This window comes from Ornithorhynchus anatinus, chromosome X1 (assembly GCF_004115215.2).
Source record: "Ornithorhynchus anatinus isolate Pmale09 chromosome X1, mOrnAna1.pri.v4, whole genome shotgun sequence".
Classification (NCBI taxonomy): Eukaryota; Metazoa; Chordata; class Mammalia; order Monotremata; family Ornithorhynchidae; genus Ornithorhynchus; species Ornithorhynchus anatinus.
The window spans coordinates 107,164,108-107,191,756 of NC_041749.1; the positions used below are offsets into that span (position 1 = coordinate 107,164,108).

At 48.8% G+C, this 27,649-nt stretch overlaps 1 protein-coding gene and 1 non-coding gene across 4 annotated transcripts in view; both read left to right on the forward strand.

Moving 5' to 3' along the window:
• LOC100076517 (calcium/calmodulin-dependent protein kinase type IV-like) overlaps window positions 1-27,649 on the forward strand; it is a 70,080-nt gene that overhangs the window by 25,390 nt on the left and 17,041 nt on the right. For all 3 annotated transcript variants that reach the window (XM_029051743.2, XM_029051744.2, XM_029051745.2), the window contains exons 5-6: window positions 14,816-14,898; window positions 19,317-19,389. In XM_029051743.2, the coding sequence (XP_028907576.1) occupies window positions 14,816-14,898; window positions 19,317-19,389 (156 nt within the window). The remainder of the gene's footprint in view (window positions 1-14,815; window positions 14,899-19,316; window positions 19,390-27,649) is intronic.
• Window positions 3,549-3,686, forward strand: LOC114807179. Its single transcript, XR_003755232.1, has one exon. It is a non-coding gene; the product is annotated as a small nucleolar RNA SNORA7 (small nucleolar RNA).

Consider the following 27,649-nt stretch of genomic DNA (forward strand, 5'->3'; position numbering starts at 1 on the left):
TCATAGTCTGTCACTAAATCCTGTCAGTTCTTTCTCCACAGTAGCTCTCTGGTCTGACCCTTACATTCCACCCAAATGGGCACCATTTTGGTTCAAGCTCCCATGATCTCCCAATTAGACTGCTGCAACAGCCTCCTATAGGTCCCTCTGCCTCTAGCCTCTCCCCTTTCCAGGCTGTACTACATTCTGCTGCCTGGGTCATCTTCCTAAATTGTCATTCAATCAGTCAATCATATTAGTGAATACTTGCTGTGTGCAGAGCACTGTACTAAGCACTTGGGAGAGTACAATGTAACAGACACATTCCCTGCCCATAATGGGCTTACAGTCTAGAGACAAGCTACATTCAGGATCCATCTCTCTCCTCCTCAAAAAACCCCAATGGCTTCCCACTTTCCTCTGTATCAAAAGCTCCTGACCCCCAAGGGAAGCAGCATGGCCTAGTGGAAAGAGCATGGGCCTGGGAGTCAGATGGACCTGGGTTCTAATCCCTGCTCCACCACTCGTCTGCTGTGTGACTTTGGGCAAGTCACTTAACTTCTCTGTGCCTCTGTTACCTCATTTGTAAAATGGGGATTAACACTGTGAGTCTCATGTGGGACGTGGACTGTGTCCAACCTGAATACCTTGTATCTACCCCAGAGCTTAGGAGAGTGCCTGGCACATAGTAAGTGCCTAACAAATACCATTAAAAAAAACTTTGAACAAGTCATTTAACTTCTCCGTGCTTCAGTTTCCTCATCTGTAAAATGGGAATTCAATATCTGCTCACCCTTTTACTTAGACTGTGAGCCCTGTGTGGGGCAGTAACTGTGAGCCCTGTGTGGGGCAGGAACTGTGTCCAACCTGATGATCTTGTATGTACTCCAGTGCTTACTACAGTGCTCAGAATATAGGAAGTGTTTACCAAATACCACCATTATTAAATATCACCGTTGCACTCAGCAGGTGCTCAATAAATATCATTACTATTACCTCTATTGCTACTATTAGTAGTGGTTCCCTCTCCCTTCCCTCTTGATGCCAAATATCAACACCATCAACATCATCAACAACAGCCTTCTCTGGATCTTCTCTGGAAAAAAGTGGCTTTTGATATTTGCCCAACCCTCAGCCTTCACGTACCTATGTATAAATTATTTATTTATATTACTGTCTCCCTCTTCAAACAGTAAGCTCCTTGAGGGCAGAGATTATATCTACCAAGCACCTAGTACAGTGCTCTGCACACAGTAAGTGCTCATTAAATACCATCGATTGATTGATATTATTATTACTACTGTTGTCAATTAACACATCTGCCGCTGGTAGCAAGACCAACCAGGATATCTGCCATTTGCTGGTGATTTTTTGCTGGATGACGGGGTCATTGCTTTATGAAAGAGGGTAGGAGAGATGTGTCCATGGCGTCGCTGGGGGTAGGAGATGACTGGTTGGCATAAGACAAGGGGAGTAAGGAAGGGCTTTGAATTTCAGGGTATCTGCTCTTTGCTCAGAATCAAGCATGGAATCAAGCATGGTCTAGTGGATAGAGCACGGGCCTGGGAGTCAGAAGGACCTTGGGCAAGTCACTTCGCTTCTCTGGGCCTCAGTTACCTCATCTGTAAAATGGGTATTAAGACTGTGAGCCCCAAGTGAGACAGGAACTGTATCCAATCTGATTAGCTTGTATCTACCCCAGCGCTTAGAACAGTGCTTGACACATAGTAAAGTGCTTAACTTAGAGAAGCAGCATGGTTCAGTGGAAAGAGCACAGGCTTAGGAGTCAGAGGTCATGGGTTCTAATCCCGACTCCGCCACTTGTCAGATGTGTGATATTGGGCAAGTCACTTATCTTCTCAGTGCCTCAGTTACCTCATCTGTAAAATGGGGATGAAGACTGTGAGCCCCATGTGGGACAACCTGATAACCTTGTATCTACCCCAGTGCTTAGAACAGTGCTCGGAATATAGTAAGCGCTTAACAAATACCAACATTATTGTTATTATTATTAACAATTATCAGCATCATTATTATTAAGGTGCCCATTGGGCACCATTTTGGCACTTCCAAAATGGTAAAAGATATGCATTCAATCGTATTTATTGAGCACGTACTATGTGCAGAGCACTGTAATAAGTGCTTGGAATGTACAATTCAGCAACAGATAGAGACAATCCCTGCCCGACAACAGGCTCACAGTCTAAACGGGGGAGACAGACAACAAAGCAAAACAAGTAGTCTGGCGTCAATATCATCAAGATAAATAGAATCATAGATATATACACATCATTAACAAAATAAATAGAGTAATAAATAATATATACAAATATGCAAAAGTGCTGTGGGGAAGGGAGGGGGAAGAGCAGAGGGAGGGAGTAGGGGGAATGGGGAGGGGAGGAGGAGCAGAGGGAAAGGGAGTGCTCAGTCTGGGAAGGCCTCCTGGAGGAGGTGAGCTCTCAGAAGGGCTATAAAGAGGGGAAGAGAGTTAGTTTGGCGGATATGAGGAGGGAGGGCATTCCAGGTCAGTGGTAGGACATGGGCCAGGGGTCGACAGCGGGACAGGCACCAACGAGGGACCGTGAGGGGATTAGCGGTAGAGGAGCAGAGTGTATGGGGTGGGCTGCAGAAGGAGAGAAGGGAGGTGAGGTAGGAGGGGGCTAGGAGATGGAGAGCTTTGAAGCCAAGAGTGAGGAGTTTTTGTTTTATGCAAAGGTTGATAGGCAACCACTGGAGGTTTTTGAGGAGGAGAGTGACATGCCCAGAGCATTTCTGTAGAAAGATGATCCGGGCAGCAGAATGAAAAATAGACTGGAGCGGGGAGAGACAGGAGGATGGGAGATCAGAGAGAAGGCTGATGCAATAATCCAGTCAGGATATTATGAGAGCTTGTACCAGCAAGGTAGCAGTTTGGATGGAGAGGAAAGGGCGGATCTTGGCGATATTGTGAAGGTAAGACAGGCAGGTGTTGGTGACGGATTGGATGTGTGGGGTGAATGAGAGAGCAGAGTCAAGGATGCCACCGAGGCTTGTGAGATGGGAAGGACAGTAGTGCCATCCACAGTGATGGGGTAGTCGGGGAGAGGACAGGGTTTGGGAGGGAAGATAAGGAGCTCAGTCTTGGACATGTTGAGTTTTAGGTGGCGGGCAGACTTCCAGGTGATGACGTTCTGAAGGCGGGAGGAGATATGAGCCTGGAGGGAGGGAGAGAGAAGAGGGGAGGAGATGTAGATTTGGGAGTCATCTGCGCAGAGATGATAGTTGAAGCCGTGGGAGCGAATGAGTTCATCAAGGGAGTGAGTATAGATGGAGAAGAGAAGGGGCCAAGAACTGACCCTTGAGGAACCCCTACAGTTAGTAGGGAGGAGCCCGCGAAGTAGACCGAGAATGAACGTCCAGAGATAAGAGGAGAACCAGGAAAGGACAGACTCCATGAAGCCAAGGTTAGAGAAAGTGTTGAGGAGAAAGGGATAGTCAAAGGCAGCTGAGAGGTAAAAGTGAGAGGGGTGGTTAGAGGGAAGGGGTTGGAAATGGGACAGGCTCATTAAAAGGAGGTGAAACAATAAGAGCCCCTCTCAGACTCACACCTGGAGAGTTTCCAGTACTCTATCAGTCTCGGCTATGGGAGGGATAGTCAAGCAGAGGCCTACCCATTGCATTCCTAGCTTAGGCAGTGGCTAGCGAGTGGAAGGCAATCTACTACAAGTCAAAACTCACCCATACTGGGCAGCAGCGGCAAGGGAAAGAGTCAAGAGGGGAGACTGGAGTTTACTGCGCAGAAGGCTGCAATGGTAAACCACTTTCGTATTTTTACCAAGAAAACTCTGGATACACTACCAGAATGATTGCAGATGGAGAGCGGGGCGTTCTGGGAGAGATGTGTCCGTGGTGTCGCTATGTGTCGGAAACGACTCAAAGGCATAAGACAAGACAAAACAATAAGAACACTAAAGCAAGATGAGTCAAGGTCAAATACACAAAGGAAAAACAAAAAGCAGTAGGGAAATAGGGTACTGCGGTCTGTTCAGATTTCCTTAATGCTTCGTTCCAAAAATCAGTGTGTGCCGTATAGCCGACAGCAGCTTGCGGCCTGATCATTTCGGCCTGGTTGATACCGCTCGCGTAGAAGGGGTTTCTTTTTCTTTGCCAAGTTTCCTCGGGTCTCAGCTGAATTCTGCCCATGGCTCTGAAGCTCTGGCAGTGGCCGGGTGGGCAACATCTCCACCTAGCGCACGCCTCCCCGCCTCAATCTCACGTGACCCTCGGTGAGTGGAATGGAGGGAAGCGGGAATGTAACTGCTTCTGAGGTTTAAGTCTCACCCTAACCTTCCCGGAGGTGATGCCATTTGAAGCCCTGTGCCCCAGAGTTTGGAGCTTTGCAGTCTGGCCGGGGGAGACTTTAGGGAGCGCCGAACGCCTCCAACACGACTGGTCTCTTGCATTTCTATCGCATCTGTCTTCCCGGAGGAGCCCGCGGAGGGCTTCCTTTTATTTTTTTAAAAGGTTTGCAAAGCCTTCATTTGTGCCTCTGAACTGCCTCTCTCTCTGTCTCCCCTTTGGTTTCTAAGCCGAAATGCTGGAACCAGCCGGGCTCCGCCTCTTTTGAAGATCTGAGCCCAAGTCGGCCCCCGCAGGTCCCACGGCGTTGACCTTGAGCAAAGCCCTCAATCCACTCTCGCCTCTGCTCCTCTCGCTGAGGAGAGAGGGTCCAAACCCTGAGGCCTGGGCCCCCCTCCCCACAGTTGAGTTTGGTCTTGCCACCGGTAAGACTGGGTCGAGAGGGGACTGGAGTTGACTTTAGAAACGCTTCGCCTTGAAGGAATGGTTTCATCTTCACATTCCGCCCACCATGATGCTTTCAACTCGCATGTTTTTGTGTGGGTTTTCCACTCTTCCTCTTCCTTTACAGTTCATCCTGCTTCCCAAAAGCCATGGACCTGTCTCCATCCCTGACTGGGACCTGATGGACAAGACTCTTGAAAGCAGCTGTCCCAGGGTTGGAGGGGCCTTTGGGGCCAAGTTTCCAACTGGAGCGGCCTGGGGCCAGAGGGGAAAGTGGGTAGGGGAAGGACAGGCCAGCTATGGAGTGGATGGATACCCTGGTTGGGGAAAGGAAGGAGCATAGTCTAGTGGAATGAGCCCGGGCCTGGGAGTCAGAGGACCTGAGTTCTAATCCCCCCTCCTCCACTCGCATGCCATGTGACCTTGGGCAAGTCGCTTCACTTCTGTGCCTCAGTTTCCTCATCTGTAAAATAGGGATTATATCCTACTTCCTCCTACTTAGACTGAGCCCCCTGTGGGACAGGGTCTGGGTTAATCCAACCCAGTTAATCAGGTGTGTACCCCAGCTCTTAGAACAGTGCTTGAAACACAGAAAGCACTAAACAAGTACTGATAAAAAAAGGGGGAGACAGACGTTAAAATAAAATGTGGATCAGAGAAATAGAGTATAAGGAAAGTCATATAAGTGCTGGGGGGCTAGTGTGAGTATCAAAGGGTTTAAGGGGTACACAGCCAAGCACAGAATCTATGCAGAGGCAGGGCGGATAGGGGAAATAAAGGTCTTTTGGAGGAGATGTGATTTTAGGAGGGTTTTGAAGGTGGGGAGAGTGATGAACTGTAGGGAATTCCAGGCTGGAAAAATGACCTGCGCAAGGGGTCAGCGAGATCGAAGTATAGTGAATAGGTTGATGTTAGAGAAGCAAAGTGTGCTGGCTAGGTTGTAGTAGTAAATCAGTGAGGTAAGGTAGGAGGGAGAGAGTTGATTGAGTGTCTTAAAGCCGATGGAAATGGGTTTATGTTTGATGCTGAGGTGGATGGGCAACAATTGAAGTTTTTTGAGGAGAGGGGTGATATGGACTGAACAGTTTTTCAGAAAAATGATCCGGGCAGCAGAGTGAAGTATGAACTGGAGTGGGGAGAGACAGGAGGCAGGGAGGTCAACGAGGAGGCTGATGCAATAGCCGAGGTGGGATAGGTTAAGTGTTTGGATCAGATTAGTAGCAGTTTGGATGGAGAGGAAAGGGAGGATTCTAGAGATTTTGTAAAGGTAGAACAGGCAGGATTTCATGACAGATTGAATGTGTGGGTTGAATGAGAGGGATGATTGAGGATAATGCCAAGGTTACAGGCTTGTGAGAGAGGGAGGACAGTATTAAGTAAAGTAAAATATTAAGAGTATAGTATTAAGTGCTTGGTAGAGTACAACAGAGGTGGAAGACACAGTCCCTGTCCTCAAGGAGCTTAAAAGACAGACAAAAAATAATTTATAGATAGGAGAAAGAAGAGAACGAGAGGACGGCTATGTGGAAAAACAATAATTGAACTTGACATGTACAAAAGAGCTATGGGTGGCTTTGGGCTGTATAGGTGATGCAGCATAAGGGAAGAGGAAATGACCTTAATTGGAGAAAGCTGCCTGTAGGAGGTGGGATTTCAGGAGGGCTTTGAAGCAATGAATCGTTGGTATGTCTTGAGCTTAATGTGCTCAGAGCACTGTAGCACGATCCCTGCCCACAAGACGCTTACAAACTAGAAGGAGATGGAGAGAGCTGGGATCCGGCTCAGAACAGAACAGACTGAGCTCCTCATCTTCCCTCCCAAGCCCGGTCCTCTCCCTGACTTCCCTATCACCGTGGATGGTACGACCATCCTTCCCGTCTCTCAGGCCCGCAACCTCGGTGTCATCTTTGACTCGTCTCTCTCGTACACCCCACGCATCCTATCCGTTACCAAGACCTGCCGGTCTCACCTTTACAATATCGCCAAGATCCGCCCTTTCCTCTCCACCCAAACGGCTACCTTACTGCTACAGGCTCTTGTTATATCCCAGCTAGACTACTGTGTCAGCCTTCTCTCCGATCTCCCTTCCTCCTCTCTCGCCCGCTCCAGTCTATTCTTCACTCTGCTGCCTGGCTCATCTTCCTGCAGAAACGATCTGGGCATGTCACTCCCCTTCTTAAACAACTCCAGTGGTTGCCTATCAACCTCCACTCCAAACAAAAACTCCTCACTCTAGGCTTCAAGGGTCTCCATCACCTTGCCCCTTCCTACCTCTCCTCCCTTCTCTCTTTCTACTGCCCACCCCGCACACTCTGCTCCTCTGCCGCCCACCTCCTCACCATCCCTCGGTCTCGCCTATCCCGCCGTCGACCCCTGGGCCACGTCCTCCCGCGGTCCTGGAATGCCCTCCCTCCTCACCTCAGACAATCTAATTCTCTTCCCCTCTTCAAAACCCTACTTAAAACTCACCCCCTCCAAGAGGCCTTCCCAGACTGAGCTCCCCCGTTTTTCCCTCTGCTCCCTCTACCCCCACTTCACCTCTCCGCAGCTAAACCCTCTTCTCCCCCCTTTCCCTCTCCTCCTCCCCCTCTCCCATCCCACCCCCTCAGCACTGTACTCGTCTGCTCGACTGTATCTTCATCACCCTATTTATTTTGTTTATTTTGTTTAATGAGATGTACATAACCCTGATTCTATTTAGTTGCCATTGTTTTTATGAGATGTTCTTCCCCTTGACTCTATTTATTGCCATTGTTCTTGTCTGCCTGTCTCCCCTGATTAGACTGTAAGCCCGCCAAATGGCAGGGACTGTCTCTATCTGTTGCCGACTTGTTCATTCCAAGCGCTTAGTACAGTGCTCTGCACATAGTAAGCGCGCAATAAATACTATTGAATGAATGAATGAATGAACAGCATTTTAATATCACTCTCTTCACCCACCGCACCCCAGCTCACACTCTTCATTCTTCTAATGCTCACCTATTCATTGCATCTCATTCTCATTCTTCCTGCTAGCGACCCCTCACTCACATCCTCTCCCCTGTATTAAACTCCCTTCCACTCCATAGCTAGCAGACCCGTGCTCTCCCCATCTTCAAAGTCCCTCTGAAATCCCATCTCCTCCAGTAGGCCTTCCTTGATTGATCTCTCCTCTCCCAAACCTATTCGGCCTCCTCCCCTGCCACTTCAGCACTTTTGCACTTCTGGGGAAGCAGAGTGGCTCAGTGTAAAGAGCCTGGGCTTCGGAGTCAGAGGTCATGAGTACGACTCCCAGGTCTGCCACTTAGCTGTGTGACTGTGGGCAAGTCACTTAACTTCTCTGTGCCTCAGTTACCTCATCTGTAAAATGGGGATTAACTGTGAGCCTCATGTGGGACAACCTGATTACCCTGTATCTCCCCCAGCACTCAGAACAGTGCTCTGCACATAGTAAGTGCTTAACAAATACCAACATTATTATTCTGCATCACTTAGCCTCCTGTAACACTTCTGTGCATATCTTACAACCCTATTACTTACAAACTAACTCATGTTCATATCCTCTTTTCTGTCTTCCTCCTGTCTAAATTATTTGAATGTCTATAACCCCCACTAAATTGTAAACTCCTCGAGGGCAGGGATTATTTCTTCTAACTCTACTGTTCTTTTTCAAGTGGTCCATACAGTGGTCTGCCCACAGTAAGCACTCAGTAAAACAATTTTTAAAATTGTGGTATTTGGTAAGCACTTACTCCGTGCTAAGCACTGAACTAATCTCTGGGGTAGGAACAAGATAATCAAGTCAGACATGGGGCTCAGAGTCTAAGTAGAAGGAGAACAGGTATTTAAATCCCATTTTAAAGCTGAGGAAACTGAGATATTTTCATGATTGATAGGTACCCAAGACCATGGTGTAGTGGATAGAGCATTGGCCTGGGAATCAGAAGGTTGTGGGGTTGTGGGTTCTAATCCTGGATCTGCCACTTGTCTGCTATGTGGCCTTGAGCAAGTCATTTAACTTCTCTGAGCCTCAGTTTACCTCATGTGTAGAATGGGGATTAAGACAGACTGTGTCCAATCTGATTTGCTTGTATCCACCCCAGCACTTAGTACAGTGTCTGGCATATAGTAAGCGCTTAACAAATGCCATAATAATAATTATTACTGTAACCGGCCTTTTTAAGACTGCATACAGGTGCTTAGTAAATACTGATGATGATGATGATGATGGTGATAATGATGATGACAATGATATGGTACAGGATTGGGGTTGTGTTTCTTCCCCTCTTTCAAAATCCTTTCCAGAGACCCCAAAACAGCACCCTTGTGGCTGAAGAAGCATTGTGGGGGGCAAAAGCTGCCCTGTATTATTCACCATTGATGAGAAGTGACCCCCGCTGGTTCAACAATAAACACAAACTGGAGTGGGGAGTGGAGTGGAGTGGGTACCCACTGCCTTCAAACATGCTCACGTCACCCCCATCCTAAACAAACCCTCCCTCGACCCCACAGCCCCTTCCAGTTATTGCCCCATTTCCCTCCAACACCTTCCTCTCCAAACTCCTTGAATGAGTCATCTACACTTGCTGTCTCAAATTCCTCTCCTCCAACTCTTTCTCTTGGACCCCCTCCAATCTGGCTTCCACCCACTTCACTCCACTGAAATCGCTGTCACAAAAGTCACCAGTGACCTTCTTGCCAAATCCAATGGCTCCTACTCTATCCTAATCCTCCTCAACCTCTCAGCTGCCTTTGAAACTGTGGACCATCCCCTTCTCAATATGTTATCCAACCTTGGCTTCACTGACTCCGTCCTCTCATCTCTCTGGCTGTTCATTCTAAGTCTCCTTCACAGGCTCCTCCTCCCCCTCCCCTCCCTTAACTGTAGGGATCCCTCAAGATTCAGTTCTTGGTCCCCATCTATTCTCCATCTATACTCACTCCCTTGGAGAACTCCCATGGCTTCAACTACTATCATCTCTATGCAGATGACCCCCAAGTCTGTATCTCTTCCCCTGTTCTCTCTCTGTCCCTCCAGGCCCACATCCCCTCCTGCCTTCAGGACATCTCTATTTAGATGTCCTCCTGCCACCTAAAACTCAACATGTCCAAGACAGAGCTCCTTATCTTCCCTCCCAAACCCTGTCCTTTCCCAAACTTTCCTCTCACTGTGGATGGTACAACCATCTTTCCCATCTCACAAGCCCACAATCTTGGTGTCATCCTTGACTCCACTCTCATTCACTCCACATATGCAATCCATCATCAAATCCTTCCGGTTTCACCTTCACAACATTGCCGAGATCCACCCTTCCCTCTTCATCCAAACCGCTACCATGTTAATACAATCACTCATCCTATCCCAACTGGATTTACTGCATCAGCCTCCTTGCTGCCCTCCAAACCTCCTGCCTCTCCCCACTTCAGTCCATACTTCACTCTACTGCCCGCCTTATCTTCCTACAGAAACGTTCAGGTCATGTCACCCTTCCCCCCCCCCCCCCCCCAAATCTCCAAATCAACCTCCGAATAAAATAAAAACAACTCACTCTTGGCTTCAAAGCTCTCCATCACCTTGCCCCCTCTTACCTCACCTCCCTTCTCTCCCTCTACATCCCAGCCCACACACTGTGCTCCTCTGGTGTTAACCTTCTCACTGTGCCTCCATCTCACCTGCCTCACCATCGACCCCTAGCCCACATCCTACTTCTGGCCTGGAATGTCCTCCCTCCTCAAATCTGCCAAACAATTACTCTTCCCCCTTTCAAAGACCTACTGAAGGCACACTTCCTCCAAGAGGCCTTCCCAGACTAAGCCCCCTTTTCCTCAGGTCCCCCTCTTCCGTGTGACCTCAACTCTCTCCCTTTGCTCTTCCCCCCTCTCCCCACCCACAGCACTTATGTATATATGTATATGTCTATAATTCTATTTATTCATATTGATGCCTGTTTACTTGTTTTGATGTCTGTCTCCCCACCCCCTAGACTGTAAACCCATTATGGGCAGGGATTGTCTCTCTTTATTGCTGAATTGTACTTTCCAAGCACTTAGTACAGTACTCTGCACACAGTAAGCACTCAATAAATACAATTGAATGAATGAATGCCCATCAACTAACTCCATCCACCCTGGTCAAACTATCTTTTGCCTGAAATCACCTGCTCCCAACTGGGGTCCCGGTGTTCCAGAAAACTATGTTTCTGGGCACAGGAGTGGAGTCGGGGGTGGGTGGAGAGATTCATCTATGTGGGCTTTTTTTTTTTTAACAAAAATTTTAATTGCAAAACAAGGCACATCTGTGCGTCAGAAACATTCAGCTACTCAGTTGGTGGCTGGAGATTGTAAAATGGGATTTGGGGGGTTTGTGTGTGTGTGTGTGCATGGGGGGAGTTGTTTGTGTGTGCGTATGTGTGTTTAGCAGATTCTGCTCGCCTGCAGATGCAAATAACCAAAAAAAAAAAAGTGGGGGTTTTACTTCATTATTTATCCGTGGGACGCGAGTCTTCGCTATCATTCACCCCCGTCCTCAGAACCTGACGATAATAGGATTGTAAACTTTTGAAGTTAATAGGAAAATGATGGGGCTTGCACGTATTATAATAATAATGCAGGCAGCTTAGAGACCAGCTTTTATGCGGGGAGTTCCCAGGGCTCCTCACCCCAGCCGGCTAGGTAATGATTAAAGCCCCATGAAATTCACTGTGTCACAAAAGCCCTAACAACTGTGAAATTCTCTGTTTCCCATCAAAATATCACGCCGGACACTTTTTTTAGGGGGGGATCCGTTAATTCCAGACTTGCTGCATCAGCACAATACGCCCCGCGCTGGAGCCTCCCTCTGCACCGGGCAGGTTGAACAAAGAGAAGCGGAAACATTCCGCTTCGCTTCTTATGGGGGCAAAACGCAGCGGGGAGGGATTCATTCAATAGTATTTATTGAGCGCTTACTATGTGCAGAGCACTGTACTAAGCGCTTGGGATGAACAAGTCGGCAACAGATAGAGACAGTCCCTGCCGTTTGACGGGCTTACAGTCTAATCGGGGGAGACGGACAGACAAGAACAATGGCACTAAACAGCGTCAAGGGGAAGAGCATCTCGTAAAAACGATGGCAACTAAATAGAATCAAGGCGATGTACAATTCATTAACAAAATAAATAGGGTAATGAAAATATATACAGTTGAGCGGACGAGTACAGTGCTGTGGGGATGGGAAGGGAGAGGTGGAGGAGCAGAGGGAAAAGGGGAAAATGAGGCTTTAGCTGCGGAGAGGTAAAGGGGGGATGGCAGAGGGAGTAGAGGGGGAAGAGGAGCTCAGTCTGGGAAGGCCTCTTGGAGGAGGTGATTTTTAAGTAAGGTTTTGAAGAGGGAAAGAGAATCAGTTTGGCGGAGGTGAGGAGGGAGGGCGTTCCAGGACCGCGGGAGGACGTGACCCAGGGGTCGACGGCGGGATAGGCGAGACCGAGGGACGGCGAGGAGGTGGGCGGCGGAGGAGCAGAGTGTGCGGGGTGGGCGGTAGAAAGAGAGAAGGGAGGAGAGGTAGGAAGGGGCAAGGTGATGGAGCGCCTTGAAGCCTAGAGTGAGGAGTTTTTGTTTGGAGCGGAGGTCGATAGGCAACCACTGGAGTTGTTTAAGAAGGGGAGTGACATGCCCAGATCGTTTCTGCAGGAAGATGAGCCGGGCAGCGGAGTGAAGAATAGACCGGAGCGGGGCGAGAGAGGAGGAAGGGAGGTCAGAGAGAAGGCTGACACAGTAGTCTAGCCGGGATATAACGAGAGCCCGTAATAGTAAGGTAGCCGTTTGGGTGGAGAGGAAAGGGCGGATCTTGGCGATATTGTAGAGGTGAAACCGGCAGGTCTTGGTAACGGATAGGATGTGTGGGATGGCACGGGCCTCCCAGGGGACTGCTAGCCCGCTCTACTAGCCACTTCCTGGGGTCCCAGTGGGCCCAAAATCTGATTTGCTTCTGGCTCTGCTTAACCTTTCCTCCTCCTTCCCCTTGGCCCTGCTACTTCTTCCTATAGACTCTTTCCCCGATTGGCTCCTTCCTTTCCACTCTCTTCCAGTCACCCCAGTTTCATCACAGTGTAGTGAATAGAGCATGGGCCTGGGAGTCAGAGGACATGGGCTCTAATTCCGGCTCTGCCACTTGTCTGCTATGTGACCTTGGGCAGGTCACTTCACTTCTCTGGGCCTCAGTTACCTCATCTGCAAAATGAGATTTGAGACTGTGAGCCCCTCATGGGACAGGGACAGTGCCCAACTCGATTTGCCTGTATCCAGACTAGCGCTTAGTATAGTGCCTGGCACATAGTAATTGCCGTTGTTCTTGTCTGCCTGTCTCCCCGGATTAGACTGTAAGCCCATCAAAGGGCAGGGGCTGTATTTGTTGCCGACTTGTACATTCCAAGCACTTAGTACAGTGCTCTGCACATAGTAAGCGCTCAATAAATACTATTGAATGAATAAGTGCTTAACAAATACCATCATTATTTTTATTATTACTATTATCCCCTCCGAGGTGGGATTCCTGCCCCAACTTCCTTCCTGGCACGCCTGCCTCTCCCCTCTTCACTCTAGCCTACGTTCAGCTGGAATCAATCGATCAATCAATGGGCTTTCTTGAGCGCTACAAGAAAAGGACAGCATCACTGCCCTCAAGGAGTTTATAGTCTAAAAGTGTCCCTCCTACTTAGACTGTGAGCCCCATGTGGGACAGAGATTGCGTCAGACCTGATTAACATATCTACCTCAGCACTTAGAACAGTGCTTTACACATAGTAAGAGCTTAACCAATATAATAATTATAATGATTAGTCTATTTTGGAGCCCATACTGTTGATGATGAAGATGCTGAGAAATAAGGTTCACTCTAGGTGGTTTGTGAGAGGCTTAATAAGAGAAATGACTTGGCTGGGATCTATAGTGGTGGAACTCAAATATTTTTATAAATAGATACCTATTTCATTGCATGCTGAATGCAGCATAGTCCTTTCCTGAAGAATCAGGCTATGTCTAAACAGCACAAAGTAAAGTGGTGATATGGATGTGAAAACTATATCACACAATTTGGGACCTGTTTGCCATGGAACTAATGGGAGAAGCAGCTTGAGAATCAGCATGGCCTAGTGAGAAGCAGCATGGCCTATTGGAAAGAGCTCAGGCCTGGGAGTCTAATCCACTTGTCTGTTCTGTGACCTTGGGCAAGTCATCTGACTTCCCCATGCCTCAGTTACCTCATCTGTAAAATGGGGATTGAGATTGTGAGCCCCACACGGGACATGGACTGTGTCCAAACTGATGATCTTGTATCTACCCCAGCGCTTAGTACAATACCTGGCACATAGTAAGCTCTTAACAAGTACCATTTAAAAAATGACTTACCCACCCAGTCAGGTCAACTTGGCTCATTTGGAGAAACTGATACAGAAATGGGCATGAGAGGCGGGGGAGAACACCTATTCTGCATCCAGTCTGCTCTTATTCCTGAGTTGGGATCACATCCTGTCTGATTAAATGAACAGCCAGCCCAACTGAATAATTAAAACGCCTTGTCAAAAAATTAGGGGAGGGAGATGACAGCAGACGGCTTTCAGCGCAAACCTTGTTAAATCCGGACAGCCTGTTCGGCATTTATTTACTCCTCCGTGGCCACTGTAGGTTTCCGTGAGCCCCCTTCAAAAGTGTCTTCTAAAAAGAGTAAATCTGTTAAGGGAGTAAACTGATTTATACCAAGTGCAGGGCATGGCTCCCCTGTATCAGCTGGATTTATGTCTGTTGGGTAATTGATGGGGCGGTTCAATCCACACTGCCCCATGGCATGTCAGATACAAGGACTTCAACAGCAAAGCCAGAGATGTCAAGAGACCTTGCCCTGAACTGTGATTTTTGCTTTTTCTTTCTCTTTCACTCTCTCTTTCTTTCTCTATCTCTCTCTCCCTCTCCCTCTCTCTGGGACACTGGCTCTCTCTTTTGTCTCTCTCAACTCTCCTGCCTCTCTGTGTCTCTCGGTGTGTCTCTCTCTTTCTCTCTTGGTCTCTGGCTTTCTGTCCTTCTCTCTTTTTTGCTTTCCCAGATCAAGCTGAAGGAGATCTTTGAAACGCCCTCCGAGATTGCTCTGATTCTTGAGCTGGTGACGGGAGGAGAACTCTTTGACAGGTAATTCATCAGCCAGACCTCCATTTAACCTGTCGGTCCTTAACACGAGGAGAGCAAAAGAAGGGATGGCGTGGTGTCTCGGCGAATAAATTACCGTCTTTCTTCTCCTGGGGTCGTAGTCCTGGGCAATTCCTAGAGGCAGGTGATTTGCCCGGGACTAACACCGAGTGGCTTTTGATGTGTTAACCTTTCCCTCTCTCTCTCTCTCCATGCCCCCCCAACTGCGCTTTCTTCCTGTGGGAAGAATGGAGCTGACCCACCTCTGGCTCTCTCAGAAATAAACTCTGTTTTCAGGCTGAGGGCGAGGCCGAAGCCGAGATCGAGGCTGAGGCTCAGGCTGCCCAGGGGGTCCCTGATTTCTCCAGAGACCAGTTCTGCAGGGGAGATTCTGTGCGTGTCTCTTTCTCCACTGCCAGATGTGTCCACTTGCCTTTCCTATACACTTAAGCGGTCAGCCATACCAATTAGCTGGATATTCAGATGCAGAATCATTGATCTGAATTATTTGGAAGCTTGAGAGACTGAATTTATTTGGGCTCAAATATTCATACGTCTGTGCACTGAAATGTCTGTATATGTGTGTTAAGATAACCATGCATATACCTTAATATCCTATTATATGTGTGCATGGGGGCGTGTGTGTGGGGGTGTCTAGCTGTCCTTTGTATTATAAGATGACGTCAACGATGGTGAAGTTCACCTATGAGTGTGAGTGTGGCAGAAAAAGTGAATGTGGGAACCCCCAGTCTCTGCCACACTGTGCATGCAGCCCCCCCTCCCCTCCCACACACCTGCCTTTGTCAGGTAGAGGGGGTGTGTGTGTGTGTGTGTTTGTGGTTTGTAGTGCTTTTTTGACTTCTGATCCTCTTGGAGCTTCTTTCCAGATTTCAGCTTGCTAGAAAAATTCTGATCAAAGTGTATTTTTAAAGAAGCTGAAGGAAGGATTTGAGGTGTATCGGGGGATTCCAGGCCCAAGGCCCAAACATTCTCCAGGCCCGAATTCTGGGTATTTGAGACCAAAGTGGTGTGGGAAGGTACAAACTATCCAGATCACTGTTCCAGTGGCCTATTTTTCTCTGTAGGCCTGGCCCAAGGGATGATCCAGCATCAGAAAACAGGGCTATGAATCATGGCTTCAGTTTTCCTACAAGAATGCTTAGCTGCTCGCAGCTGGTTTCTTGGGGACCCCCGGGCCCTGGGGACTGGTGCCAATTTGCTTGGCTTCTTTAACTTGTTGGAGGCTGGGGCTTAGGTTATGGGCAATTTCTCTTTTTTGTAAGGGAGGGGTCTGACTTTTCTTAATCAATAATATTTATTGAGCGCTGTGTACAGTGCACTGTGCTAAGTGCTTGGGAGAGTACAATATATTAGAGTTGGTAGAAACGTTCCCTGCCCACAATGAGCTTACAGTCTGCGTAGGGGTGTGTTCTTTTTGTCTGAAAATATCCAGAGAGTAGAGGCCAAAGCATAACAGGGAACTAGTTGGGGTGGGCAGAGGTTGGGGGGAGGGGCGAAGGATAGGCAACACCTGAATCCTGAGGGAGAAGGTGGATTAGACTGTGACCCCATCATTGGGCAGGGATTGTCTCTATCTCTTGCCGAATTGTACATTCCAAGCGCTTAGTACAGTGCTCTGCACATAGTAAGCACTCAATAAATACTATTGAATGAATGAATGAATAGTGCCACCCAACAGCACACTTGGAATCTGAACAAGTATCCTGCTTCACCCTAGACCCAGACCCTCTCTTCCATTCTCCATGGCCAAAGCACTTATTGAATCCTGTTAGCAACACCAAGAGTCCAGCCCAGATAGTTTTTGGGGAGGCAACAGCAGTTTCACCCCCAGCTGAGTCCCGGGCATGTGGGAAGAGACACCTGTACCATCTGGGGGTTAAGGGTCTTTTTGTCACTCAGCCCAGGGCAAGAACTTGATGGATGGGAAATAGGGGGGTCCATCCACACTTCCCTAATTAAGCAGAAAAACCGGCTGGTCTGGCAGCCAAATAATTCCAGAACTGGCCATATTTATCGCTCCAGAGAATCTGTTTACATCAGGTTGAAGTTCGCGTGCCTCCGTGAAATCTGCCCCAACCCTGCCTTCCCTGAGGGATCTAAAACGCTCAGGGGAGTCACAAGGGGCCTCGGGCAATGCTGAGAAAATTGAGTCTGAGTCTCCTTATTTCAAGGGGAGAATCACTGGCCAGGGCAGCAGAAACCTGCACCCTCCCCAGCTCCACTCCCTTCAGACATGGCTGTTTTAGACCCATCCTTGCGGGAGGTGGAGGGAAACAGCCGTCCGGCTGCCAGCATGGACCGGTTCTTCTACCCTCGCCAAAATGGTGCCCTGTGTCCAAAGGGGTGCTCCTTTTAGAACCATCCTATGTGTTCAAAGATGACCCCACTGATGATGAGATAGGTGGGAGTGTCATTGAGAGACAATCTCTTATATGATGCATCCACGAAGATAGAATAGGGCATCTTATAAGCCCCCTTGCCCATGTAGGGATAAGCCTGTTAAGATTCCACTGGTGCTGTCGGTGGTATTGGCATCTTCTCCCTCAGCAGGGGACCAGACTGGAGTTACCTGTGTTTCTTAGGATGTTCAAGTTGGGAGAAGAGGGGAAAGGTATAATCTATCATCAGTCAGAAGTCCCCCTGAATTGTTTCCACTGTAATAGAAGCAGTGTGGCTTAGTGGCAAGAGCACGGGCTTGGAAGTCAGAGTTCGTGGGTTCTAATCCCGGCTCCGCCCCTTATCAGCTGTGTGACTTTGGGCAAGTCAATTCACTTCTCTGAGCCTCAGTTACCTCATCTGTAAAATGGGGGTTAAGACTGTAAGCCCCACGTGGGACAACCTGATTACCTTGTATCTACCCCAGTGCTTAGAACAGTGCTCGGCACATAGTAAGCGCTTAACAAATACTATCATTAAATTAATTAAGTTAATGGGGATGGGTTATGCTGGCCTGATTGATCTCATCAACTGTGGACCCTTCTGGACCTTCAGTGAAAGGGACCATATCTAATTCCTAGAGAAGCAGCATGGCTCAGTGGAAAGAGCATGGGCTTGGGAGTCAGAGGTCATGGGTTCGAATCCCAGCTCTGCCACTTCTCAACTGTGTGACTTTGGGCAAGTCACAACTTCTCTATGCCTCAGTGACCTCATCTGTAAAATGGGGATTAAGACTGTGAGCCTCATGTGGGACAGCCTGATTACCCCGTATCTACCCCAGCGCTTAGAACAGTGTTCTGCACATAGTAAGCACTTAACAAATACCAACATTATTATTATCATTATTATTACAGTGTTCTTTCCCAGCGCTCAGTACAGTGCTCTGCACACAGTAAAAGCTTAATTAATACTATTACTACAACTATTGTTTCATGAGTGGAAACAGCATGGCCTAGTGGACAGGCTTGGGAGTCAGAAGAACCTGGGTTCTAATCCCAGCTCTGCCACTTGTCTGCTGTGTGACCTTGAGCAAATCACTTCACTTCCCTGTGCCTCACTTCCCTCATCAATAAAATGGAGATGAAGACTGTGTACAACCTGATTTTCTTGTATCCACCCCAGTGCTTAGTACAGTGCCTGGCACATAGTGAGCGCTTAACAAATACCATTATTACTACTATTATTATGAATCATTGAGCTCCCTAACTGAACGAGAGAGTCCTCTAAACTGTAATCTCATTGCGGGCAGGGAATGTGTCTGCTTATTGTTATATCGTACTCTCCCAAGTGCTTAGTACAGTGCTCTGCATGCCCTAAGTGTTCAGTAAATACAATTGAATGCATAGGTGAGGGAACAGCCAGGAAATCAAAAAGGCAAGGGAAGGTAGGTTCCTCAGCCTGACACAGGTCACATTCTGCAGATCAGCTGCACAGGGACAAAGCTACCATGTGTTTCCCTTTAATTTAAAACCATTCAAATAGGCCCCATGGGGCCAGGGGAGAGGGAAGTCTGGCATCTGCAGTTCAGTCTGCATGTCAGAGATCATCTTGGGCAAGGCTGCCCTCCCACCTCCCAAGTCTGGCCCCCTCATCCTGTTGCCGACCTTGGGGTCATCTTCAAAGGGAGGACCCTCGAGCTCCAAGTGAAAGAGAGCAGGAGTACAGGGCCACCAGCACCCCTAAGCGTTGGCTATCGATCATGTGGATTCCAAGGCCAATTAGGAGATGCACCTAAGCTCACTTCATCCTCTCAAGCCCAACCTTGGGGTCTCAAGGCCAGCTGTGCTACACTGCAAGCCTAAAATTTTTAGCGAGCAATATTGCAGGGACCCTAGAGCGGAAGCAGGATCGGCATTGGTACAGGGTGAGCTCTGTGTGTTTGGGGCACTCACTCGGGACCACCGCTCCCTTGTTGCCTCCTATTGACTTCCCCTTGATCCCTCCTTGGCCCCGTGTGCTTGCAGGATTGTGGAACGGGGCTTCTACAGTGAGCTAGATGCTGCCCATGTGGTCAAGCAGATCCTGGAAGCAGTAGCGGTAAGCCTGAAACCTTCACTTTGCCACCTCTCTTTGCTCTTGGGGAGCTTTGCCAATGTCTTATGTGCTCTCTAATAAGTATGGTATTTGTTAAATGCTTACTATGTGCCAGGTACTGTACTAAGCACTGGGGTGAATACAAGCAAATTGGGTTGGACACAGTCCCTGTCCCACTGGGGGGCTCACAGTCTCAATCCCCATTTACAGATGTGGTAACTGAGGCCCAGAGAAGTGAAGTCACTTGCCCAAGGTCACACAGCAGGCAAGTGGTGAAGCTGGGATTGGAACTCATGACCTTGTGACTCCCAAACCCGGGCTCTACCCACTAGACCATGCTGCCATCATCCCTCTCCCCGCAGCCAGAGGGAAGGGGGAAGGGGAGGGCCAAATAGGGCCATGACCTGAGCCCTGCACCCTGCCCTGCCTCACGCCTGATTTAGGACCCAGGCCCTTCCAGTGGGGGTCCCAGCATCCAGTGCCATGGGGGTGGGCAGTCTTCTCAGAAAGAAGTGGGGGGAAGGGAGCGGTGCTGGAAGCGGAAGACTAAATGGTTGGCAGCTGCTGCCACCGCTCTGCCCTCCACAAACCGCTCTCCTTCACTGCTTCCGTCGGGGGTGCTGAAGGCGTTGGGAGCTGGAGGAAGAGGTGTGAAGAATTGGAGTAACTGATCAAGGGAAGTGAACAGTCTTCTCAGAAAGATGAACCAATCGGCAGGAGAAAAGGTGATCTGCTCTGGTCCCTTGATTCTGTGGCCTGGTCTACCCAGGCAAATGATCCAGATCATTCATGTCGAAATAACGTATTAACCTCATTATCTCGATGATTCAGTTCCCTCCCCTATTCAAAAAAACCCCAACCCTCAACAATAATAATTATGGTACCTGTTAAGCACTTATGTGCCAAACGCTGTTCTAAGCACTGGGATAGTTACAAGGTAATCAGGTTGGTCACAGTCCCTGTCCCACATGGGGCTGACACTGGTAATCCCCATTTTACAGGTGAGGGAACTTAGCCCCAGATAAATTAAGTGACTTGCCCAAGGTCACACAGCAGCCACTGGGCAGAGCTGGGATTAGAACCCAGATCTCTCTGACTCCCAGGCCCATGCTCTATCCACTAAGCCATGCCGCTTCCCCACTGGGGCTTACTGGGACTAGCCAGGACATTGAGGTTAGCGTATATTTGTGGGGACTTGAATTATCTGCATAAGTTTGCCTTTGTAGACCTGGACTACAGGAGTGTCAATAATTTGCCGGGATAGAACTGGACTACGTGTTTGACATCTTGTTCACTTCACCTACGGCAGCCTGCAGGGTTTGCCCTTGGGCGGCAATAGCTCGTCCTTCCTGTGCCAAACGGTCCCTCTCCCCAAGCCCCATGGGGCCCATTTGAATTGCTTTAAATTAAAGGGAAACACATGGTAGCTTTGTCCTTGTGCAGCTGGTCTGCAGAATGTGGCCTGTGTCGGGCTGAAAAAGCCACCTTCCCTTGCAGTTTTGGTTTTCTGGCTATTCCCTCGCTTATCAAGGTCAACCGTCACCCATCTCTCAGTCAGATGCCTAATGATTCATACTAATAATTGTGGTGTTTGTTGAGTATTTACCATGTGCCTAGCACTGGGGGTGATACAAAATAATGAAGTCAAACACAGTCCCTGTCCCACATGGAGATCACAGTCTAAGTAGGAGGGAGAACAGATATTGAATCTCCATTTAATAGGTGAGGAAATTGAGGCTCAGAGAAGCTAAGTGACTTGCCCAAGGGCCCACAGCAGACAAGTGGCAGAGCCAGGCTCATTGTGGGCAGGGATTGTCACTCTTTATTGTTGTATTGTACTTTCCCAAGCACTTAGTACAATGCTGTGCACGCAGTAAGCGCTTAGTAAGTATGAGTGAATGAGTGAATGAATGAATGAATGCATGAAGCCAGGTCCTGTGACTCCCAGGCCCTGACTCCTCTAGGCCCCGCTGCTGCATGAATGAGAAGCAGCATGGTCTAGTGGAAAGAGCAAAGGCGTGGGAGTCAGAGGACCTGTGTTCTAATCCCGGCTCTTCCAATTGCTTGCTGTGGGCAAGTCACTTAACTTCTCTGTGCCTCAGTTCTTCTGTTCTCCCTCCTACTTGAACCATGAGCCCCATGTTGGGCAGGGACTGTGTCTAACCTAATTAACTTGTACTAACCTAATTAACTTGTATCTACCCCAGTGCTTTGAACAGTGTTTGACACATAGTAAGCGCTTAATAAATACCATTAAAAAAACCGGTTGCAGTACTCCCAGCCTTGCTTTCAATGTAGCAAAAAGGAGATCAGTAACTGGAGTTTTGAGGGACAGATCAGAGCTGTTCCCTGGAGAAAAAGAGGCTGTGCCTATGGAAATCAAAGCAGTGGGGTCATAATCTGGCCTCCTGTTTGATTTAGGAGTCTATGTGATTGACAGCTGATGCTAGAGGGTGCGGACAGCCCTGTTAGCCCTCTCCCGCCTCTGCTGCCAGCCTGTCTGACTCTTGGGCCTGCCCTCGGGCTCCCTGGGTGGCAGCAGGGTGAAGGGATAGAGGGCTGGGGGAACAGAAGCACCACAGAGCCAGCCTCCAGAAGGAGCAAGGACTGCTGTTAAGCAGCTCTTTAATAGTTTGTTGCATGTTTATGACCAGCCAATGCAAGTGTGAGTCAGGCCCTGAATGCAGGGTCAATTAATCAGTGGTATTTATTGAGTGTTTACTCTGTGCAGGCCACTGTTCTTAGCACTGGTGAAAGTGCAATGGGGTAAGTAGACACAATCCCTGCTTTCAAGGACCTTATAAATCTAGTCGATTTATGGACCTGGGGCCTGGGGAATCTGGTGGGTCCCTTAGGCCAAAATTCATCCTTTCTCACCTCCTTCCAGTCCGGCTCATACCCTTCCTTACCTCTTAGTGTTTGCTCTTAATAATGTTGGTATTTGTTAAGTGCTTACTATGTGCCGAGCACTGTTCTAAGCGCTGGGGTAGACATAGGGGAATCAGGTTGTCCCACGTGGGGCTCACAGTCTTAATCCCCATTTTACAGATGAGGGAACTGAGGCACAGAGAAGTTAAGTGACTTGCCCACAGTCACACAGCCGACAAGTGGCAGAGCTGGGATTCGAACTTATGAGCCCTGACTCCAAAGCCCATGCTCTTTCCACTGAGCCACGCTGCTCTTTTCCCCTGCTCTTCTCCCCTGGCCCCCAAGCCTCCCCCTACCCCACCACCACCACACACACATACTGCAAGCGATATTTCTTGACCCTAGAATAGTCATAATAATAATAACAATAATGGCATTTAAGTACTTACTTTGTGCAAAGCACTGTTTTAAGCGCTGGGGAGGATACAAGGTGATCAGGTTGTCCCACGTGGGGCTCACAGTCTTCATCCCCATTTTCCAGATGAAGTAACAGAGAAGTGAAATGACTTGCCCAAAGTCACACAGCTGACAAGCGGCTGAGCCGGGATTTGAACCTTTGGCCTCTGACTCCCAAGCCTGTGCTCTTTCCACTGAGCCAAGTAACCATGGCAGGGTTCAGAGCAAGGTGTGGGGGCCACTTTCAGGAAGGCGACTGTTGTGGGCTTCTGATGTGTGCACAGTAAAATGGGGATTAAAACTGTGAGCCCCACGTGGGACAATATGATTACCTTGTATCTACCCCAGCACTTAGAACAGTGCTCGGCACATAGTAAGCGCTTAACAAATGCCACATCATCATCATCCTTCCCTCCCTACCCTGAGGACAGGGTCTGCTACCTTTCCCGCCCTGCGACTCTCAGGGAGCCCGGGCTGAGCTTCAGGCTTTTGCCCCACCAGGCTTCTGGTTAAAATGGAGTTTTTCCCTGAAACATTTGGTCGGCAAAGAATCTACTCGCCTGACAGCCGTGTCCTGGCCTTGGTCTCCCTCGGCGAGGTCCATATCAGTGTCAAGTCAAAGCAAGATGATTGTTCCCTCTTCCGGCTCTCCAGGACTGTATGTTCGACCTGTTATCTCAGCATGAAACTGGGCCCTCTAGCCTCTCCTTCGTCACGCACCACCATCAGCAAGACTCATGAGCCAGCAGTGTGATGGGATTTCGTGCCAACTCTTGTGCTCTACCTCAAATGGCTGCATAAGACCATAAAGCCAGAAGCAGTGGCCCGGGCCTCTGTCTCCAACAATGGCACCAGGATGCTTGGAGGAACTGTGTGTTTGCCAGCTGTCCAACTCCTCGATCTCCCATCTCCCATCCTTAATTTGCCCCTCTACATCCTCAACTTATCCTCTAATAACCCATCACGGACCACTTGTCTATGAATTGATCGAAACCCTCTCTAAATCCTCCTTCTCTAATCCTTCATAGACCTTTCTTCCTTTCAATCAGTCGGGGTATTTATTGAGCTGGGTGAAGAGCCCTGTACTAAGTGCTTGGGAGGGTACAAGAGAGTAAGTAGACCTGATCTCTGCCCTCCAAGAGCTACCATTTTACCCTTCTCAAGCCTCTGAACAGGTTTAGTTCTTCTAATAGCCCTAACTTTCTGCTCTAATGCCCCCATTATGGATTTTTACTATCACCTAGGCAGGCAGCCAGTGTAGCCTTGGATCGTGGCTCAGGTGTCTGTAGGCAAGTGACATCTTACTTTGAAACAGTGGACATAATCAGCCACTGTCAGGGGTTGGAACAGCTACTTCAGAAGCCAGTGGCCAAATCTGGAAGGGATGTGAGTTCCTCTAGAATTCATTCCAATTTCCACTCCACTCCAAACTAGATACCGTCAATTCCCAATGATCCGTGAGTGGGTTTCCCATATTGTGGTTGACTCGTGGCCGATCCTAAACTCTGACCGGCCACCCGCCCCTCCTCCCCCCTAACACACACACACACATACACACAGCGTGGCTTAGTGGAAAGAGCCCGGGCTTGGGAGTCAGAGGTCATGGGTTCTAATCCCTGCTCTGCCACTTATCAGCCGGGCAAGTCACTTCACTGGGCCTCAGTTACCTCATGTGTAAAATGGGGATTAAGACTGTGAGCCTCACATGGGACAACCTGATTACCTTGTATCCATCCCAGCGCTTAGAACAGTGCTTTGCACAGAGTAAGCGCTTAACAGATACCATAAATACCATAATATTATACACACACCTTCCTCCCCTCTGACCTTCCCGTTGTTCCTGTCTCCCCCTCCACCGCTAGTCTGTAACAGTGGCTCTCTTTAGAGTCCACTCATCCAGAGGCCCCTACCCCCCATCTACTGCCCAGGCCATGGGCTCCCTTGCATCTGTGTGAGAGTGGACAGCAGGTAGGAGCGCGACTGCAAACAGGGACACACCCCGGAGGCAGGACCTTGTCAGCTCTACACACACTTCTGCAGTGGGGAAAAGACAGTTGCCGAGCCAGGTCTTTGGAGCCCCGGACCTCCAGCAAAGGAGATGGGTAGGAATCGGCTAAAGTCCCAGGCGGACGAGATCCGGTGTTCCAACCACATGAAGTCCGCCAGGCTGTCCTACATGCGGCGGGGCCGGGGACCCGTGGAGAAGCAGCAATACTTGGCCCTAGCCGGCGCTGTCAGACTTCCTTCACTATTGTAAAGTGATCATCAACGACAAGGTCTGGCAGCGCCTGGCAGGGAAGGTGGAGGGGGGAGGTGAAGGAGGGGGAGCTCGTTTGCTCCTCTATTGAAATTCGCCCCAGTGGGCTCACGCTCTGCAGAGAAATCCATAATGTATTGTTTAGCGAGGGAGGCCTTTAAAAAATCCTCACTGCTGGGAAGATGGGGGAGCAATGAGGGAACAAGCAAAGGATTGCATCGGGAAAGGTCTTCGATTCTCTGAATAAAGGTCAGCTGCAGAGGGTTTCTATAGCAACCGTGGGCTTCAAGATGGGGACTCTGGGATAGCCGTTTGCTCTCTACTTCACACAGAGGCCCCTTGAGGGGAGGAGGGGGAGGAAGTTCGAGAAAATCTTCCCCCCTCCCCCTCATGCTCACTGGAGTCAAACTGGGAGCCACCCGGGCACAGTATGTGAAAAATTCAAGCAGAGTCTAGCACCTTGGCCCTCGGTCAGTGTTAAATCACAGTCCAGTCAGCTTGGCCGGAGTTTTTACTATGCATGTCGGCAAGAGCGCAATGGCAGAATTACGGAAGGCTCTTCTAACAACGCCCGTGTGTCTGGATAGAACGCGACCCAGTAGCAGGATTGGAAGAAACGATTGTGCGCATGTGCATGGCATCAGACTGGAGGTGAGTACTAAAATGCAGGTTTTCCATAACAGAGGGTTCGTCAAGGACGCAACCCTCAGGTTAGAAGAGAATCTTCCGTGCCACCAGAGTCCTCTGGGTGAAATGCTTACAAGTGAGGGTACCAGCTCTCTCCATCCCCACTTGCCCGCTGCAGATGTGATGTCTAGGGATAATGGCCAAACCACCTGGCCATGGGCTCCAAAAGTGTCAAGACTCCCACGGGCAGAACTATAAGCATTTTAGTACAATGCACTGCACACAGTAAGCACTTAATAAATACGATTGAATGAGCCCACTTTTGAGCCTTTTTAGCCCAAGCGAATGTTGGTTTCAGTCTCTGTTGTGGGCCTCTCAGGGCAGGGAACCAGAGGGCTTTCTCACAGGTGATAAGAGGGTGGAGCTAGCTAGCCTCTGAGTGACTCTCTTCAAATAACTAAAGTGGAAAAGTAGACCCAAAGCACTTATGTACATATCTGTAATTTTATTTATCCCTTTGCTCTTCCCCCACCTCCCCAGCCCCAAAGCACTTATGTACCTATCTGTAATTTTATTAATTTGTATTCAATCGTATTTATTGATGTCTTGATGTCTGTCTCCCCCATTCTAGACTGTGAGCTCGTCGTGGGCAGGGAATGTCCTGTTTATTGTTGTATTGTACTTTCCCAAGCGCTTAGTACAGTGCTCTGCACACAGTAAGCCCTTAATAAATGAGATCGAGTGAATGAATGTGTGTGAAGGGGAGGGGCAGGTGTGGGTCGGGGGTGAGAATGGTTCTAGATGGCTTGAAGGATCACCCCCAGGAGATAAAGGATGAATTCTCTCCTGGGGTAGAAGTATCATTCTGTGTTCTGATCAGCTTAATACTCACATTGGGAAGCAGCCATAATCCCCTAAGGCAATAGAGGCCCTTCACTGTCCTGCCCTGAAGCGGTCATTTAAAGGTGAAATATCAAATGACTAATAATAGCCTTGGTTCCATCTGCCCATCTACAAGCTGGGAGGAATGGACTTTTGTGATTGTGTCCGCTTATCTGCCCATTGGATTGTAAATTCCTGGAAGGCAGGAACCGTGTCTTCTATTTCTTTTGTATGCTCCCAATAGCTTAGTACAATGCTCTGCACACAATAGGAGCCCAGTCAGTGCTCTTCCCACAGGACAAGCCCAGTGCATACTGGTGGGACTGATTACCAGAGAAGAGAAAAACCCCAAACCCAATGAATTTTTCATGAGCATCTCAAAAAATGCCTCTCGTCCTAAGTGCTCGGACTCCCAGCTCCCACTCAATCAGTCACGGGCACCTCCCCATTTTTAGGACAAGTTTGAGAGCAAGTGGCAGCATCACGGAGGGAAGTCCTTGTCCTCTCCACCCCTGAATGATTTGGTCTCTCTAAAAAATAAAGTTTGGAGGTGTCAGGAAAGAACAGGCGGAGTCAAAGGTCCTGGAGGTTTGGGAACCCAGAGAACAGTCCTTCGGTTTTGTTCCAATCTGTCCCCAGCTGGTTATGGGTTTTACATCAGACACCTTTCTGTCTGCTATTTATATTTTCAAGGCCGAGTCCCCCTTCCCTTTCGACTCTTGCAGCCAAATTCCGTGCCTGGAAGCCCCGACCTTGTTCAGAGGAAACTGTGAGAGGAATACAATGGCTCTGAGCTATTAATAATAATTGTGGTATTTGTTGAGCGCTTACTATGCGCCAGGTACTGTTCTAAGCGCTGGGGTGGCAAATCAGATTGGGCATAGTCCCTGTCCCACCTGGGGCTCACAGCCTCAATCCCCATTTTATAGATGAGATAACTGAGGCTCATTCATTTAATCGTATTTATTGAGCACTTACTATGTGCAGAGCACTGTACTAAGCGCTTGGAATGTACAGTTCAGCAACAGAGACAATCCCTGCCCAATAATGGGTTCACAGACTAAACGGGGGAGACAGTAAAATCAAACAGAACAGAGACGTGAAGTGACTTGCCCAAGGTCACACAGCAGACATGTGGCAGCCTCGGGATTAGAACCCATGACCTTGTGACTC